The sequence below is a fragment of the Suncus etruscus genome, chromosome 2, assembly GCF_024139225.1.
Source record: "Suncus etruscus isolate mSunEtr1 chromosome 2, mSunEtr1.pri.cur, whole genome shotgun sequence".
Taxonomy (NCBI): Eukaryota; Metazoa; Chordata; class Mammalia; order Eulipotyphla; family Soricidae; genus Suncus; species Suncus etruscus.
The window spans coordinates 22,742,748-22,761,640 of NC_064849.1; the positions used below are offsets into that span (position 1 = coordinate 22,742,748).

At 36.8% G+C, this 18,893-nt stretch overlaps 1 protein-coding gene across 1 annotated transcript; it reads right to left on the reverse strand.

Moving 5' to 3' along the window:
• Positions 1 to 3,556: 3,556 nt before the first annotated feature.
• On the reverse strand, positions 3,557 to 17,022 carry SLC19A3 (solute carrier family 19 member 3). The gene is made up of 5 exons (XM_049768385.1): positions 16,873 to 17,022; positions 9,446 to 10,277; positions 6,859 to 7,051; positions 5,007 to 5,148; positions 3,557 to 3,881 (listed from the first exon to the last, which is right to left on the reverse strand). Exons 1-5 carry the CDS (start codon positions 17,020 to 17,022, stop codon positions 3,705 to 3,707), a joined length of 1,494 nt encoding a protein of 497 aa, XP_049624342.1. The 3' UTR covers positions 3,557 to 3,704.
• Between the last annotated feature and the right edge of the window lie 1,871 nt (positions 17,023 to 18,893).

An 18,893-nucleotide genomic window follows, 5' to 3' on the forward strand; every position in this document is an offset into this window, starting at 1 on the left:
ACTGAAGTGTAGTTATATTGATAATAAAAAAGATAACCTAAATTGTTTGAATTTACCTAGAAGGTTCAATAAAAATGTAATAATTATTTCCTTCAAGGAACTGCCCAAAAAAAGTCCTTTAATTTTTCCCTGCCAGATAAAGTCATTATTCCTTGGGCTGTTTTGTCATTGTCAATCTACATGTATTCATGCTCATTGCAATAACTGTAAATATGTCAGAATGGTTGCATATAAAAAGTCCCCAGCTCACAATTTTTCCATTCTAATTTGCCAAGGAATGAAATACATTTTTAGTGTTTTGCTTGGGAAACTCTTATGTGCAGCTCACACTCATAGAACTGTGCCATTCTTCCTCCAGTTTCTTATTCTCACAGCAGGTAATCATTGTTTTCATTGATCTTGTTTGTTCTTTCAGGTAAGTTGTAAGCCTATGCAGGTCAGAATCGTTATTTCTGTCTTCATTGTTACACAAATAATTAAGTATTGAATTTATTATTGATGTGACACTTAACCCTTTTTGTTTAACATAACTTATTATTTAAAAACATTTTAATCCATATTACTAATTCATTTATTTAGGGAGGGACTGGAGTCACACCAGCCTTTGCTCAGGGCTTATTCTTAGCTCTGTGCTTAGGGATCACTCTCAGCATTACTTAGAGGACCATGTGTGGTACTAGGGATTGAATTAGGATAGGCCACATTCAAGAAAAGTGCTTACTACTGTACTATCTATCCATGCACAGATTTAATATATTTTAGAGTTCTTTCTGCATTTCTCTGTAAAGATCTCTGGTTTTAGTTAGTTAGCATTATTCCACATGCATAGAGTGGTGTACTATAATGCATTTCTGTGTCCATTTAATACAATTAGAATTGTTTCCAATTTCTTGTTCTGTAAAATAATGTTGTGACAAAAAATTCCCATAATAACCAGTTTCCAGGCATGCAGATGTATCAAGTACTTTCTAATAGTAAAATCTACAAGTGGAAAGATAAAACTATTTGTATGTTTGACAACACTGGCAATTCCTTTGCTGGCAATGAACTCTTTGAGAATGCCTGTTGATACATCCTAAAAAACAAATTTCTTGCATTATTTTCAGTCTGATAAGTGAAAAAATAATATCCCAGTAAACTTTTAATTTAACTCCTAACTCTATCATTTAAGCACCTTTTACAAGTTCTGAGTCATTTTTGTTCCTTTTTTCCATAAATATCCTCCACATTCTCTATTCAATTTTCTTCTATGTTACTGTTATATTTTCTCATGATGGGAGAAAGGGGTTTGGGTCATGAAAATCAGTGCTCAGGGATCACTTCTGGTGGAACTTGGGAATCATTCAGTTCAGCCACATGCAAGACTTATCTCATGTAATTATCTCATATATCTTATCTCATATATCTTATGCTACCTCATTAGCCCTAATCTTTTATCAGTATATTTTGATCATTATAAATGAATGAAATAGCTTTAATAAGAGCCATAGCATTTTCCTCAGCTTAGCATTTGCCTTTTGTGTTTGTTTATTTCGTGTGTGTGTGTGTGTGTGTGTGTGTGTGTGTGTGTGTGTGTATGTGTGGCTTTTGGGTCACACCTGGCAGTGCTCAGGGGTTTTTCCTGTTTCCATGCTCAGAAATTGCTCCTGGCAGGCATGGGGGACCATATGGGATGCCAGGATTCGAACCGATGACCTTCTGCATGAAAGGTAAACACCTTACCTCCATGCTATCTCTCCGGCCCCTGTTTATTGTTTCTTATGACTTCTAAGATTACATAATTTAGAAAGATCTGTGATTATGAATCTTACTTGCTATTCTTTAACACTGTTAAAATTCTTCATATCTATGAACTGCATATTGATAAGTACTATAGCACCCAAACATTAATTAAATTACTAAATATTTTTATTTTATTTAATTAGGTTGGGGTCATACCCAATGCTCTGGGATTACTCCTGGCTCCGTGCTCAAGAAAATCATTCCTGGAAGGTCTCAGGGGATTATATGGGGTGCTAGAGATCAAACCCAGATAGGCTGTTGCAATGCAAGCACACTGCCACTGTACTATCACTTCACTCCCATATTTTCTTATTTTTGTGCAACTGTAAATGTGTTCTTTTAGTCAGGATACCTTCAAAACAGTGTTTATACCTTAAAATGGTTGGTTTATATACTTTTTTTTTTTGGTTTTTGGGCCAAATCCAGTGATACTCAGAGGTTACTCCTGGCTATGCACTCAGAAATCACTCCTGGCTCAGGGGACAATATGGGACACTGAGGATTGAACCCAGATCTGTCCTGGGTCAGCCACATGCAAGGAGAATGCCCTACTGATGTGCTATCGCTCTGGCCTCTATATACTTAAATTTTTTTAAGGAACCCTGGTTTATAAGACTACCATGGTAGAGTTTCATGCATGAAACATACCAAGATCACAAACTCCAGCAGTATCTGCCTCACTTCACCACTCATTCAATGTCACTCCCCATCCCCTCCCCTGTTGCTTAGTGGCATTTGACCCTTCCCTAGCTCTAGCTCTCGCTCTCTCTCTCTATCTCTCTCTCTCTCTCACCTAATTGTATTGCTAATACTTCCAGTATAATAAGGTAAACATAAAAATAGAAAGAAAAATTGGTTATCCCTCTCCCCTCTCATTTTGTTATAAGTAAATTTGTGATCGCCTTTGTCCTTTAATTATGTTAGCTTCTGGGCTGAATTTAATTTTAATTCAAGTTATTAATTGGAGAAAAGCATATATGAAACACAAACTGTGATCAGCCTTCTCTTGTTCCTAATGGTAAACCATTCAATGTATCCATGAATGAAGTTTCAAAGGACAGAGAAGCTCAAACAGTTTTCAACACAGCTTATCAAAAAATTAGAAAGGCTTTTTAACATATTTTCAACATTATTTTACTTAGTAAGACCTCAACCATTAAAAAATTGGGTGTCCCCACAGTGTTTTTTTTTATACACAAGCACATGTAGAAATGCCAGGTGGTTCCATTTAAATTTTTCTCTTTAGACAGACATCACAGTGACTTGCCTTAAAAATTGCATTAGGAGTGTTGGTTGGGAGAGAGTTCAGTCTCCACAAGGGCACTGGACACTAAAGATCATAAGTTATTCCTGAGGTAGTTACAACAACAAAGTTCAACAGAGCACAATGTGAAAAACATGAAAAAATACATGGCAGAATTATCTAATAAAAGCTAATGGATTCTTCTATTATCAGGATAAGAGTTATGATAAGTAAACAAAACCAGTAACTGACTCAGAAGTCCCCCAGAAGTATATCTAATTAAAAAAGAAAAATCGCTCACATGGCAAAAAAAAAAAATATGCCATGTGCTTTAGTAAAATATATGTCCCTGTCCAGTTAGAATTTCTGCTTGAGTGCTTGAGCACCAAGTCCAAGATGGAGGCATTTTTCTCATGGTTTGTATCCATACCATGGTCATGCCATGAGGTCAAACCAAAAATTTTCACTTACAGTTTCTTTCTGGACCTCTCAAGAGGTATCAGGAAGACATAAAAAGCACCGCTGACTGTATCCATTCACCTGGACACACACTTTTTTGATCCATGGCTGGGGTCCTGGGTGGTTGTGAAGGCTTGCTGGAATCCAGACTGTGAAGAATGTCAATTTATTGACTGTGAGCAGCTTAGTCCTCACACAGAGGACTGTGGTTGACATGATGTCAGAACGTTGTTACCTTGAGGACAGTGCTTGGTTCCTCTAATTGTGGTCCATATAGATTCTGCTCTAGAACAGAGATCTGCATTTTCTTCTGACATTTGGTTGAGCAGATAACGTACATGCTTCTTATTAGGAAAATTACAGCAATGACTGCAAAGTAACTGCCATAAACTAAAAACTAGAAAACAGAAATTTAATTAGACATAATACAATATAGCCTCCTAAGTCATTGATAATATAAAGTGGTACTTTTATTTTACTTAGATTATGGGGCATCTGAGGTCCAAGATGCTGATATGCACCACCTAGATTAACATCATTCCTTCTTTCCCATCTCAGAAGACCCAGAAAAAAGGTATAAGCAATGTAGGGACTAATTAAAAGTCTAGGCTTTAAGTCAGGGTTGCCTAGATTAAATCCAAGATATCACCAAGAATGAAAAAGTTCTAATCCCATTGACTTATGGGTTATGCTTTAATGATGATGCTGTACTTTCTGGAATGCTTTAAAAATAAAATTTAGGGGCTGGTGAGATAGTACAGTGGATAAAGTGCTTCCCTTGCACATAGCTGACCCAGATGTGATTCCTGACACTACATATGGTCTCCTGAACAATGCCAGAGTTAATCCTTCAACACAGAGATAGGAGTAAACTTTGAGCATAGCTGGGTATGGGCGAAAAATAAAAACAAAATGAAATTTAAACACTCCACTCACTTCTTATTTCATCTTCCTTTTTAACAGACTAGGCTAATATTAAATCCACACAATGCAGAAAAAGGGAAGTATGATTTGCAACTGTAGACCCTCCTCAGTTGCATGTAATCAGTCTCAGAACTAAGTGTGTTTGGTGAAGGGTGGTGTACATATGATGACTGAAACCCAACTATGAATATTTTTGTAACCATGGTGCTTAAATAAATAATTTTTTAAAAATGATTGGTAAGAATAAACAAAATTATTAAAAGTAGTAATAATAATTAAAATTGTACTTTAGATACTAAATATAAAGAACTGAGTGTGGGAAGATGAGGAAGAACGGAGACACAGTAAAAAGAATGCTAGCTAATGAGGTTTTAGAAATCAAAATTAAATGCTTTTCTATTGGGATTTTGTCTGGAAACTTTCTTGGTATGCTATTCTATGGTAATTGATTATTTTTAAAAAAAGACTGCTCCAAAAATTCAAGAAAATAACTACAATTGTACAACTGAAAGTCTTTGAGATGAACTACTTCCTCACCATCCTACAAATGACTATAAAAAAAAAAACAAAAAAAAAAAACAGAAGAATATATGTTTACCTGAACTCTGATTGGTAGGTTAAGTCCTCTCTGATCCACAACAATCACAGTTATAATGGTCTGAACCACCAGGGCAATGAAGGTGTTGATTCCAAATACAAGGGCATAGCGTTCCACACTCAGATTAACAGCTATCTGAAAACTGCCATCAAACAGTGAAAACTGTTTTTAATGATCAGATGATGTAAATGAAAGAAGTTAAAGAAAAAATAAACTTTTTTTTTGTTTAAAAAGTCACTTTATGTCATAAATCTGCATAGTATAGTATAACAAACAGAATAAAGAAAGGGAACTTTTGGGCCCAGAGAGATAGCACAGCGGTGTTTGCCTTGCAAGCAGCCGATCCAGGATCTAAGGTGGTTGGTTCGAATCCCGGTGTCCCATATGGTCCCCCGTGCCTGCCAGGAGCTATTTCTGAGCAGACAGCCAGGAGTAACCCCTGAGCACCGCTGGGAGTGGCCCAAAAACCAAAAAAAAAAAAAAAAGAAAAAAAAAAGAAAGGGAACTTTTAAAGTAAAATTAAGAACTGAATTAATTAAAATATATTAAAGAAAAAGTTTCTCCAAAACAAGAGACTGCTTTTGAAATTAAACCCAAGTAATTTCAATCCTTAAAGCCTGTGAATGTTGGCTACAATTTGATTCCAGATAGTTTCACCATGAATCTTTATGAAAGTGCAATATAAAGACAATCCGAAGAATTTTTGAACACTTAAAAGTCTTTATTATAATTTGTTTACAATGACAGTTTCTAACTGGGTAGGTGATTTATAATTTTAGTAGAGTTTCAAAATTTAGTGGTGATTTGTGGAACTGGTTGGACTGTCATGAGTGTGGGTAAATTTGTAATGAGTATATGATTATATACATTCTGAAATCTCATTACAAAACACTATGAAAAACTTTCATTGTTTGACATTTGAACTAGTTCTTCTGAAGAATACAGGTAAAATGCTTAGTGTTCTGAGTTAATGAAATTCTATTTTATAAAAATAATCTTTATATTAAAAAGAATTTCAAGACGTGCGAGTCATTAAGCTAACACAATTCAATGGGATGCATGCTGGGAACGGGGATGGAGGAAGGACAACACTGGTGGATGCCCCTCAATTATTGTCACTATTCCCTTAAATATTACTATGAAAGATTTATAATTCACTTTTACCACAATAACAAAGTAAAAATAAAACAGCTCTCATTTCTTTTGTTTCAAGATTTTTTTCTTAGAATGACTATATTTCTGTTTTGTAAAAACCAAAACTTAACCAAACTGTTGTCTAGTTCTTTCATGTGTTTTAAAATTTTAACATATCTCATTTGAAAATATTGCACATTTTCTATCTTTAGCTTTCTTTGTACTGGCAAACAGAACCAAACATTTATTTAAGATATGATCTCTCAGATTCCATGTATCATCTAGCCTTTGTACCTACATCTATTTTTTTCAGTAACATTTTATAACTTACAGAAAAAAAATTAACACAAAAATATATACCTGAAAATAAGTCTACAAATATGCTACCAACTATGATCCTAAGGATAAAATAGAAACCCATCTTTCAAAATCCAATTGCATCATTATTTGTTTTGGCAGACTGCTCAAAATGGAAAATTACAAACTGATATAATCACTTGAGACTTATGAAACTACCATTCTTTTAGTCTTAGTAAACTTTAACAGATTTTACTTAATTGAAAAGATAGCTTACTTTGTCTTACTTTGATAACTTAGTCAACATTTAACACTGTACATGATTAAGATCCACCTGAAGTTCAAAAAGCAAATACAGGATTTCAAAATAGAGAATATTGGTTTCTTTTAGGAGAGAAATGAAATGGTTGGCGATACTTACGCTGCTATAGTTATGAGAAGCATATAGCTGGACTTGAAGATGAAATAGCCAGCATAACAAGCCCAGATATTGGTGGTGTAATGCATGAGAAACAGAGAACTTGCATTGAAAATGGAGAATATACCCAGAGCCAACTCTCCCAGAAGATCCCAATCAGCTTTCACAAAACCAACTGCAAAGGCAGCCAGTGCCCCTGAAATATAAATAGGGATATTGACCTGGTGCAGAGGAAACAGCCAACAGGTCCCTTAAGAATGCATCAATCATTCTAAAAAATGACTCTCCTGAGATAGACAGACACAGAATAGTCTCACTCATCTATGGGTTTTAAGAAAAATTAAAGACATTACTGTAGTAATAAGGCCCAGAGACATAGAGTTAAGGGCTGGAAGGGCTGGAGGGATGGGCTCACAATTTGAAGCTCACCATAAAGAGTGGTGAATGCTGTTAGGGAATTAACTGCACGAACAACTAGCATAACAATGTTAAAGAATGAGAGAAGTAGAATGCCTGTCATGAATACAGGCAGGGGTGGGGAAGGAAGGGGGCATTGGTGGTGGGAATGCTATACTAATGAAGTGGGGAGGTATTCTGTTTATGAATAAAATCCAGCTATGAACATGCTTGTAGTCATGGTGCTTAAATAAAGATTTATATAAGAAGATTTAAAAAAATGACTCTCCCACATACACAACAGCATGATCCACTCAATGTGGATTTATCCTATTATAACCAGGCTGGCATTTGGTTTCTCTCTATTCTATTAATCATTTACTGATAATATTTTTCATTAACATCATTAGTAGTGTTTTTTTTTTAAAAGACTAATCTTGGGCTGGCATGAGAGTACAGCAGGAAAGGCACCTGTCTTATACATAAACAACTTAGGTTCAATCCTTGGCAAAACATATGCTTCTTCAAATACTCATAAGAGTGATCCCTTGAGCATTGAATCAGGAATAAACTTGAGCACTAATAGTTGTAAAAATAAAAACAAAACCCTAAAACTAAAAAGACTAAACTTTATTTACTAATTTTATTTTAGTCTTCATCTTAGTACTTCAAGGTCCCTTCTAATTTACTTGAGTTTGAGAAGCCTAATAATTGACAATAATGAAACATTAGTTACTTTAGTTCACTTTAACAAATTGCAAGTCATATTTGTCATTTCTAACTTTTTATTGTTTCCACATACAACCTAGAAAGAACCATTATTATAAAAGGGAATAAAACCACTCTAACCTGAAGACTGGGGAATGTAAGAGAAAAGTTCTAGTGAAACAATTCTAAAACAATCTGGTTTCCAAAAATTAATCTTTTGTCTCCCCAAAAGGAAGAAAAAAAAAAGACAAACCATGAATTTTCAGAAACTGTGTTATTGAAATGTAGAAATCTCCTTCTACTAAAATATCTTCAAAGTCTTGCTTGGTCTATCAGGATATAAATATTTATTGTGGAATAAATCTTAAAGGCATTTTTATCTTTGAAGTTAGAATTCAACCCTTGATGTACATTACAATGCTCATTTACAGCTAAAATTAGCCCATAATGATCTAGCTTTACTGATAAGAGTAACAATGTAAACCAAATTCTTTTTATTAACCAAACACCTCAACAAAATTTGGAAACCATAGAAAGGTTTAAAAATATAAAATAGGGCCAGAGCAGTGGCACAGTGGTAGGGTGTTTGCCTTGCACACAGGTGATGTAGGATGGACTGTGGTTCAATCCCCCAGCATCCCATATAGTCCCCCAAGCCAGGAGCAATTTCTGAGCGCATAGCCAGGAGTACTCCCTGAGTGTCATTGCGTATGGCCCCAAACCAAAAATAAAATAAAGTAAGTCATTCTTACATAGATAGAACCTAAATTCTCCTTTTTATAAAAAAAAAATCCTGGAAAAAGAGGATTATTGTTAACATTATGCTCATGATAAAATAGAATCATAGAAATTTGGCTAAAAATTTTAGTGTGATTTTGTGAGTTTTCTTTTGTTGCTACTCAACAAATATATGCTACTCAAAAAATTTTGCTACTCAAAAATATAAATATATGAGTCATTTTCCTCTCTTGACTTAGGATCCTACATTCCTTTAAAAAAAAATAACAGAATATCTGTGGGATTGGAGAGAGAGTACTATGGTTAAGACACTTGCATGTCATGTGCCTGAGCTGGGTTCAATCCCTGACACCCATAAGCTAATCAGAGCACACTAGAAATGAACCCTGAGCACAGAACCAGGGGTAAGTCCTGATCACAGCTGGGTATAAGCCAAAAATAAAAAATAAATAAATAAATATTCGTTCTGAATAGTATACCATGGGGAAGTTTAGCCACTGGAGCAATATAAAGTTAGTGAAACGAAAAGAAAAGAAAGAAAGAAAGAGGAGGAGGAAGAGGAGGAGGAAGAGGAGGAGGAAGAGGAGGAGGAAGAGGAGGAGGAAGAGGAGAGGAGGAGGAGGAGGAGGAGGAGAGAAGAAGAAGAAGAAGAAGAAGAGAAGAAGAAGAAGAAGAAGAAGAAGAAGAAGAAGAAGAAGAAGAAGAAGAAGAAGAAGAAGAAGAAGAAGAAGAAAACAATATCACTTACCTCCAAATGTTGCAATCCCTTCTACAGCTCCATTATAAATGTCAGAATTGTGGTGGGGTGGTGCTTTATAAACCCAGAGGACTTGAATATAATTCAAAACCTGGTTAAAACCTGCTGTGGAAAAAGCCCACCACAGAGACCAGTAGAAAAGATGCTTTGAGTGGTAGCATGCCTTCAGATCTTGGAACCACTGTTCAAAAACTCTCAAAGCTACATGCTTTGGCCTTGGGTTGCCCAGCTGGCCATCAGGGAAGTTTTCTGAAATGGTGGCTATATTTGAAGGACATTTCTCCTCTTTCCTTCCTGGTCCTTCACATTCATGAGTTGCATGTAGCACGCCCTTCATGCTTGGTGACTTTTGTATTTCTCTGTTGGGGTTTGCATGAAAAAACATGCTTTTATTGGGCATTGGTAGAAAAAGAGAGAAAAGGAAGGCCATGGAAACAGAAATCATGCTAATGACATTGAGGTGAAAGAGAGACACACTGGCCAGGGATACCAAGATTTGGGCCAGCACTGAAGCCGCTGTGTAGGCCACAAGCGTGATGCTCCTGCAGTAGCCACTCACTTGCTGATAGTGCTCTGGGCTGACCACGCTGTAAATATAAGCATAGTAGGCCACTTCAGTGGCTGTAACCATCCCATAGAAGAACTCCAAAATCTGCATGGTTTGTACTCCTTGGCCAAACAATAGTAACAGCCAGGTAATGATAAAGCTGATCCCTTGTAGGATGATGACTGGCTTATATCGAACATAGTCAGTAAGGATAAACACTGGGAGAAGCAGCACCAGATAAGAGTAAGTCCAAACTGGTAAAATCTCATTTGTGACCTGCAATATCAAAGGATACATCATGTCACCATGAATCCCTCAGCAGTGAATAGATATTTTCTTAGGTCTACGCATACTAGGAACATGCCAGTTGACTCTAACTTTTGCATCAGACAGTATAGTCTTCATATTACACAAAAGCACTTAGAAAACAGATTTTCAAGATCACTAGGACAAGAAAGTTGCCGTTCGCCCAAAGAAATACTTTCTATTTATTATGTGTGTCACAGAACAGCATGTCCTGATATGCAACTAAAATTATATTACATTTATAACATTTATGTAATATGTACATGCAGTAAAATTAGTCAAAAATCACACTACTCTTCCAAGCTTTTAACAATTATGATTTTCTTCTTGACCAATGATTATAAACATTAGTTAAATACTATGGTACAGAAAACGAAAATCCTTCACAATGTTAAATAATAACAGTGCTGGAGTGTGTGGTTGCTACATGGCTACATGATACCTCCCTGCCTGGACCCCACACTTCACAAGGAAATCTCAAAAGACAATGGGGAAGCCTGTACTTTCATCATAAATATAGACCTATATAACACTACCTCTTATCCTGTTTCTCCCCAAATGTAATCTCCTGTATCACTTTCTCTCTTTTTCTTTTTTTTTTATCCTTGTTCTGTTTTTTTCTTCTTTGCTTTTTTGTTTTGTTTTGTTTTAGTTATTTGATTTGATTTGTTTTTGTTTCTTTTGGGTCATTCCTGGCGGCACTCGGAGGGTGCTTTTGGCTCTATGCATGGAGATCACTCCTGTTGGCACGGGGTACCATATGGGATGCCGGGATTTGAGCCACCATCCTTCTGCAGGAAGGACAGACGCCCTTGTCTCCATGCTATCTCTCCGGCCTCACTTTACTCTTTTAATTACGTCTTTTATTTAATCTTTTTTTTTTAAAGAAACTCTTTTTTTTCTTTAGATATGTGTGATATCTGTTTTCTTCTCTCTCCACCCCAAATCCACCAGCAATATAATGTAGCACCACTTCTTCCTGCAAAGACATATTAAACAAAGGGGAAATTTTATGTGTACAAACTAGCTCTTATCTACTAGAGATAAGAACTCATACTTGTTTACAACACAGGGTTATCTCCCACCCTGAATGTATGCCATGTGGAAACAACTTAAACTCCAGGGAACTAGACACCAACCATCCAGCCTGGACTCCTGGGCCCCAGACATAGAAACGACAGAATTCTCCACAACAGCTCCAGGAAACCAATCCCCTCCAGGGCATGCGTAATGCTGCTCTGAAGCCAACATGTGCCAGTGCTAAATTGATAACCTGACAACAAGGAAATGGGAATAACTTGATCTAAGAGCAAGTTGTCCTTCCTCATCAGCCAACGATAAGACAAAAATCAGAAAACGTGTCACCCTTTTGATCTGTGCAAAAGCCAAGACTGCTATATACAGATGACTAGATGTTACAACCAGGATGGGACAGTACACATCCAGGGACCAACAACAACAACAGCAACTAAAAGCTCTAGCCTAGCTTTTGGTCTACGATCTGTTCAACAAACAAGAGCTCCAGTTCCAGAAGTCTGACTGAGACAACCACAACTGAACAGGTCTTCCGGAAACATAATGGAAGACTTTATCCCAGGCTCCATCCTAGGAGCAACATAATGACCAAGACCACCACTACAGAAGATGGATTAAAAGGACACTGAAGAAACAGAATTGCTTATGATGAAGAAAGACTTCATCATAAGCTCCATTCCTTGAGCTGCACAGTCACCAAGATCTCTAGATACAGAGCTCTGATTTTACCATCCAGTATGAGGCGAGAGCAAATGATCATGCAAGATGTCTATAGTTAATCCCATGACAGTACACTTCAGTGGGGAGAAACCCTGTATCTCCTAGGCCAAAGGAATTCCCTCTATAATATCCCCAATAGTTACTGTGCCTATGCAGGGGGAAAAAGAAAAGAAAAAAAAAAAAACACAATACAATCATTTTTCCACATACTTATTTATCGATTGATCGATTTTTTGACATCTTTATATTAGTGTTGAGATTGAAGTTGATGTCTCTAATATTATTTTATTTTATTTTATCTTATCTTTCTCTTTCTTTTTGTTCTCTGGCATGAGATGATTTCAGAACTGAGTCTGTTGTGTGGTGCTCGTCTTTATTGCTATGGTGCTCACTGGATATTTAATTTGATATTTCTTTTCTGTATTGTGGTGGTGTTTCAATTGCCTTTATCACATCCTCTCTCAAACTATGGTTGAAATCCTCTAGAAGGACTCTGCCTATTTTCAGCATATTTGACTTTTTTTCTCTTATTTTGTACCCTAATCCATTGCTTTTCTTTCCTTCAAACAAAGCCACATAACTCAATTTCTCTAGCTCTGCTTCTTAAATAGAGGGGGAGACAGGAGAGGGTACCAGGACCAAACAGATATATGATCACTAATAGTGAACTGGATAAAGAGGGGACCACCTACTCTAGCAGTTGGGAGGGTGATGGTGGGGTATATGGGTTGCAAAAGGGGAACTGGGATGAGGGAGGACAAATTTGGTGATGGGTATTCCCCTGATTCAATGTTGATATGTACCTAAAATACTACTGTGAAAGATATGTAAGCCATTATGATCAATTTCATTTTTATATGAAAAAATCACACTACTCTTCCAAGCTTTTAAAAATTATGATTTTCTTCTTGACCAATGATTATAAACATTAGTTAAATTATTAAACACCATGTTAAATAACAGTGCTGGAGTGTGTGGTTGCATACATGGCTACATGATACCTCTACTTTTTTTTTTTAATTTAAGCACTATAATTACAAACATGATCATAGTTGTGTTAGTCACAAACAGAACATCCCAATGCAATACTCCCCCCTCCTCATAACCCCCCCCACCTTTCCCATCCCCTGCCTGTATTCGAGACAGGCATTCTACTGCAGTTATTTGTTTTTAAGTTCAGTAAACTGTATTTTTTTAAAAGGATAAGATATTTTTTCTTAAAGGATAAGTGTTAAAAAAAAATACTATAGTAAAGGTGTGACAGTGGCAATTGCTGTTGTTTGCATAGGCCCAGAAAAATATGAGGAAAATGGGAAAAAAAATCCTTGATCTGATTACAAGAAGGTCTCACCCCAGAAGTTTATTGGCATAAGACCGACTCTGGGATCATAGCATACCAGTCTGTCCAACCCAAGTCATTCTCCATGGTCCCGGTGAAACTTTTTCACACTTTTTAGCTGTTGTTGGTATCAGGTTCCTATTTTTAAAGATTCTAGACTCTATGCATTTCTATCATCGAAGTCAGGCTGATGTGGAGCATCCTCTAGTTTCAGTACATCGTTAGATGTGGTGTGATCTGTCCTGCAAGCAGGTTGCTGCTGAGTTGTCTGGGTGTTGAGAGCATTCTTTGGAGTAAGTCAATGCCAGAGCAGTGGTAGATCTTCCATATAGAGGTTTGCATCCTGGTAATGTTATAGACAATTGTGGTTGTTTCCATAGATGCTATTCATTGTTCAGGGGTGTATGGTCAATGCCTATTCTTCTGAAGTCTAAGCCAAATCATTATGCCAATATTCAGGGTAAAATGCCTAACTACATTACCAAATTTGTGTTCCCATCTCTATTAGATAAGAACTTGTTTGCATATGTATTATTTTCCCATTTTAATGTGCCTTTGCAAAAGAGAAACAATGCCACAAGATATTGTTGGTGCATCTGGGGGCCTACGGATCAAGCTTAACATTCCCCGTAACTTGGTTCAAACATGAGTTCTATACAGAGATATTCTTCTACCAGTATTGCTTATAGAACAGATTTCAAAGGGGAAAGAGCAAACAATCAAATTAAAAAAAAAAAACCTCCTCCACACTTTTTAATACTGACAGCCTAGTAGGATTGCACCAAGTAAGATATCAAAGTACCATAGAAGTCACCTAAATTCCATAAACAAAACCAGTAACACTGAATGATCAACTAGCAGTGAACAGCTTAGTAAACCTTCCATGGATCTCAAACTCAATTTACCTGGGGGCCGCAGGAGGCAAAGTTGGGGTGATCCTTGAGTGCAAAGTCAGTAGTAAGCCTTGAACATTGGGGTGTGTGTGACTCAAACAACTAAAACAAAACAAAACAAAAAATTTTCCTCTAGGGCAGGGCCACAAAATGTTGTATAGAGGTCCGGAAATGGCCCACGGGTCAAATGAGTCAATGACCACATTGTGAGATATAACATTTTTCACAAATTTTATTTTGATACTTTTTTAAAACAATTCCATTACCACTTATTTGTGCACATGCAATATAAAGTATTTTGAGACTCACAAGAAGAAAGCTTGCAGTAGAAGGGAATTCTGGGACAATGATGGAGGTAATGTTACACTTGTGGTGGGATTGTAGGAACATGGAATGCCAGAAACAACTATATTATGAGTAACTATGTAAACCATGGTATTTAAATAAAGTAATAAAAACTAGGTGGTATCAAAGTCTGGATGATCATAGGAAGAGACCAAATAGTAAGGTATCTTGCAGAACCCCAGCATAGAAACTAGTGATATATTTTTATCTCCTTATTATAAAATTTCTCAACTTCCTACTTGTCTTCCTCTGAGTGCCAGACTTGCTCACTACTGTCTTCTCAGTTTAAGATAGTTTTATGTACTAGACTAAGAAGTGCAGTGCATGGAGCCAAGTGTCTATTCACAGAAACAAAGTAAAACAACTAAAAAAGTTATCCAACTTGGAAGCATTACAGGTGCAAGTCAATGACACTAGATTCTATCCTGTACCCTCCTGATTTCTAGTTCCCTGAACACCCACTCCTGCTTTCTCCAGCACCCTCAAAGAGTAGAAGTGTCAATGAGGAGGGTCTGTGATAGGAAACTTCTAGTTAAACCAAATCACACTTGTAAGTTTATATTCACTCTTCCACAGCAAATATAGAAACTAGGTTAGTGGATTCCTGCTGGTTCATGCTGGATTTCTGTAGGGAACTTTGTTTGTTTTGTTTTTTTGTTTTTTTTTTCTTTTGTTTTTTGTTTTTTTGTGAGGGAGGTTGGTTTTGCAGAGAGGAATGGTGTTTTAAGAGAATGCAGGTTGTTCTCAGGACTTACTCCTTGCTCTGGACTCAGAGATCAGTCCTGGAGGGGCTCAGGAATTTTAAGGGTGGCTAGTGGGATTGAATCTGCCTAGGTTCAGTACAAAGCAGGTGCCTCTCCTTCTATACTATCTCTCTGGCTTCTCTCCATTCATTTTTGTTTTAATCATGGCAAACCTCCATTTGTAGTCTGAAACAGAATCAACTTAACTATTATCTTGATCACAGCAGAACCAACCTGTCTTTCTATTGTTTGTTTGGGAACATACCCAGCAGTGCTCAGGGCTTACTCTTGGCCCTTCACTCAGGGATAGCTTCTTCTGACAGGCTCAGAAAGCACTCCTGGAAATTCTGGGGGAAGATATATAATGCCAGGAATAAAATTCAGGTTGACAGCATACAAGGCAAGCATCCTACCTGCTATAACATTGTCCTAGTCCACAATCCTGCCACAATCCTCCTATCACTCTATACCCCTACTGATCTAGTACCTCAGCCTTTCAGGGGAGACACACTCTGCTGGGTTTTCTCTACTCTAATTTTTTTTGGGGGGTGGGTCACACACGGCAGTGCTCAGGGATTACTCCTGGCTCTATGCTCAGAAATCGCCCTTGACAGGCACAGGGGACCATATGGGATACTGGGATTTGAACCACTGTCCTTCTGCATGAAAGGCAAACACCTTACCTCCATCTATCTCTCTGGCCCCTCTCTACTCTAATTATTAAGCAGACAACTCTCCAGCTGAATCAGTCTTTTTTTTTTTTTTTCATTTTTTTGTAACAAAGAAAATTGGTGAATTTTAAAGTAAGGAGACCTTGGCTTTCCAGTAGCTCAAGTTGGAGGTAAACTCAGAATGTCTCATTGGTTGCTAGTTTTCTAAATTAACTTAAGTGCCCTAAAATTCTAAGATTCTTAATCAGAATCTGCTGATACTTCAGCAGTCTAATGCTTAATAGACCAGATGTTGTGTCTGGCAGTGATGTAATTTGAGGATTAGCATAACAGAATAAAAAAAGATATGAATGTTAAGACTAATGTTATGACTCTGAAAAAGGTAAATATGTTTTGCTTGGGAGATAGCTCAAAGTAATAAACTGCAAGATTTGCAAACAGGAGGCCTCTTTTTGAGCATGGTATTCAGGTTCACCCAATCACCACAGAAGTGACCCCTGAACAGAGAGTAGCCAAAGCTACAGGGTGTGGCCCTAAAACAAAAATTTGGAATTACTGATTACATATAAAATTTGGGGGTTTTTTTGCAAGTGTGAGGAATTACTGATTACATATAAAATTTGGGGGTTTTTTTGCAAGTGTGAGGAGAAAGGACTAATTTTACCAGTTCTATTACATGATAATAATCACAAGTAGGGTATGCATTAAGATTAACGTGCAGGTTGTTTCCATTTGAATAAAGACTTGATATTATGATTAAGCCCCTGTTTAAGTACTGTAGTTTAAAGCACATTTAGATATGTATACATAACAACTTACCTCATCATTGGTCAGGTTCTTATCTGATCCAGTTAAATATAGGACAAGGTAAGGTTCTGAGGGTCTCATCATGGAGAAAAATCCATATAGGCAGAGGATCACAGTGGGATAAATCCAGGAATAGTTGGAATCAGTTTTGAAGCAACCCATGGCTGATTAAATAGAAGCAAAACCAAGATGAATTAAGATTTCATATTTATGAAAGCTTGGGTATCAGGAAATACTAATTATTTCAAAATGTTTTATGAAAGGAGAAACATTCCTCTACATGTTTCTCCCATCAGCAGCTGAAACAAGGAATTTGATTAATGCTCTCAAATTTCCTAGGGGACTCAGTGAAACTCTCCACCATTAGTGAAATTCTCATTCATGTCTCTGGGATGCATCACCTAAGTGATGTTCTTCCTTAACAGTGTAATGAGAAGCTACCAATAAGTGGTAATCAAAGGACCAATGAATGGTTACAGGCAAATAAAAACCAGTCTGATTAGTGAACTAAAGTGACCTGGAGCAGACTGAGTCCTTCTAAGAGGTCATAGCTAAGAGAGCACAGAGAATAAATAAATCAGTCTCACACACCCACTGTCCATTGTGGACTATAACTCACAAATACTTTGCCCTATAAATGCCATGTGTTTATGTCACATTTATCTCTTCATTAGACTGTCTCTGAGTACTGGCTTATAAGAAACATTCAAGATATCTATGTAATCTGCTCCACTTTTTGAGAATTTATGATGATTTAGTTAAAACATTAAACTGATAAGAAAAATCTGAAATACCACTTAAAAATTCTGAATTCTGACATTTTCTCCCTTTTCCATTGTTGCATAAACTCTCTGGTGGTAATGGGTGACATTATTTCTTTTCTTTTTTTTTGGGGGGGTGGCCACACCCAGTGGAACTCAGGGGTTACTCCTGGCTATGTGCTCAGAAATAGCTCCTGCAGGCACAGGGGACCATATGGGATGCCAGGATTCGAACCAACATCATTAGGTCCTGGGTCGGCTGCTTTCAAGACAAACACTGCTGTGCTATCTCTGCAGCCCCGACATTATTACTTATATATGCTCTGTTCTCTATTGTTATTATAGAGCCCATTACTAGTGAATACTCATTGTACATATGTATACTAGTGTATACTCTAGACTCAATAGAAAAGTTCATTAATAATTTATATATTTTTAATAATTAAAATAAAACATTGCTTGAAATACAAATATCAAAAGATAGTTCAATAAAATATCCTATTTTTCATTGGAAAAGAAACAAAACTGAACAAATTGTTTATGGTAATTAACCTTAAAAACATCTTGGTTGGGGGCTGAAAAGATAGTTAAGAGAGTAGAACATTTACCTTGTACCTGGCCAAGATGGATTTGTTCCCAGCACTGCATATGATCCGTTAAGCCCCCTAGGAGTGATTTCTGAGTACTAAACACAACTGGCTGTGCTCCAAAAAGCAATAAATAAGAGAGAAAGGAAGAAAAAAAGGAAAGATTTTCTCCATTGAGGATAATATTTGCCACTGGCTTGTGGTAGATGGCCTTCACTATATTGAGAAAGGTTCCCTCCATTCCCATCTTGCTGAGAGTTTTGATCAAGAATGGGTGTTGGACCTTATCAAATGCTTTCTCTGCATCTATTGATATGATCATGTGGTTTTTATTTTTCTTGTTATTGATGTTGTGTATTATGTTGATAGATTTACGGATGTTAAACCAGCCTTGCATTCCTGGGATGAAACCTACTTGATCGTAGTGGATGATCTTCTTAACGAGGCATTGAATCCTATTTGCCAGGATTTTGTTGAGGATCTTTGCATCTGCATTCATAACCCCATCAAAAAATGTGGAGAAGAAATGAACAGACACTTTGACAAAGAAGAAATACACATGGCCAAAAGACACATGAAAAAATGTTCCACATCACTAATCATCAGGGAGATGCAAATCAAAACAATGATGAGATACCACCTCACACCCCAGAGAATGGCACACATCACAAAGAATGAGAATAAA

Excerpts from the sequence above, each read along its gene's own strand:
- SLC19A3 (XM_049768385.1), bottom strand. The coding sequence starts at position 17,022 with ATGGGTTGCTTCAAAACTGATTCCAACTATTCCTGGATTTATCCCACT. Across the intron at positions 7,052-9,445 it reads AGGGATTGCAACATTTGGAG|GGGCACTGGCTGCCTTTGCA; the intron begins GTAAGTGATATT and ends TTTATATTTCAG. Across the intron at positions 3,882-5,006 it reads ACCTACCAATCAGAGTTCAG|TTTTTAGTTTATGGCAGTTA; the intron begins GTAAACATATAT and ends TCTGTTTTCTAG.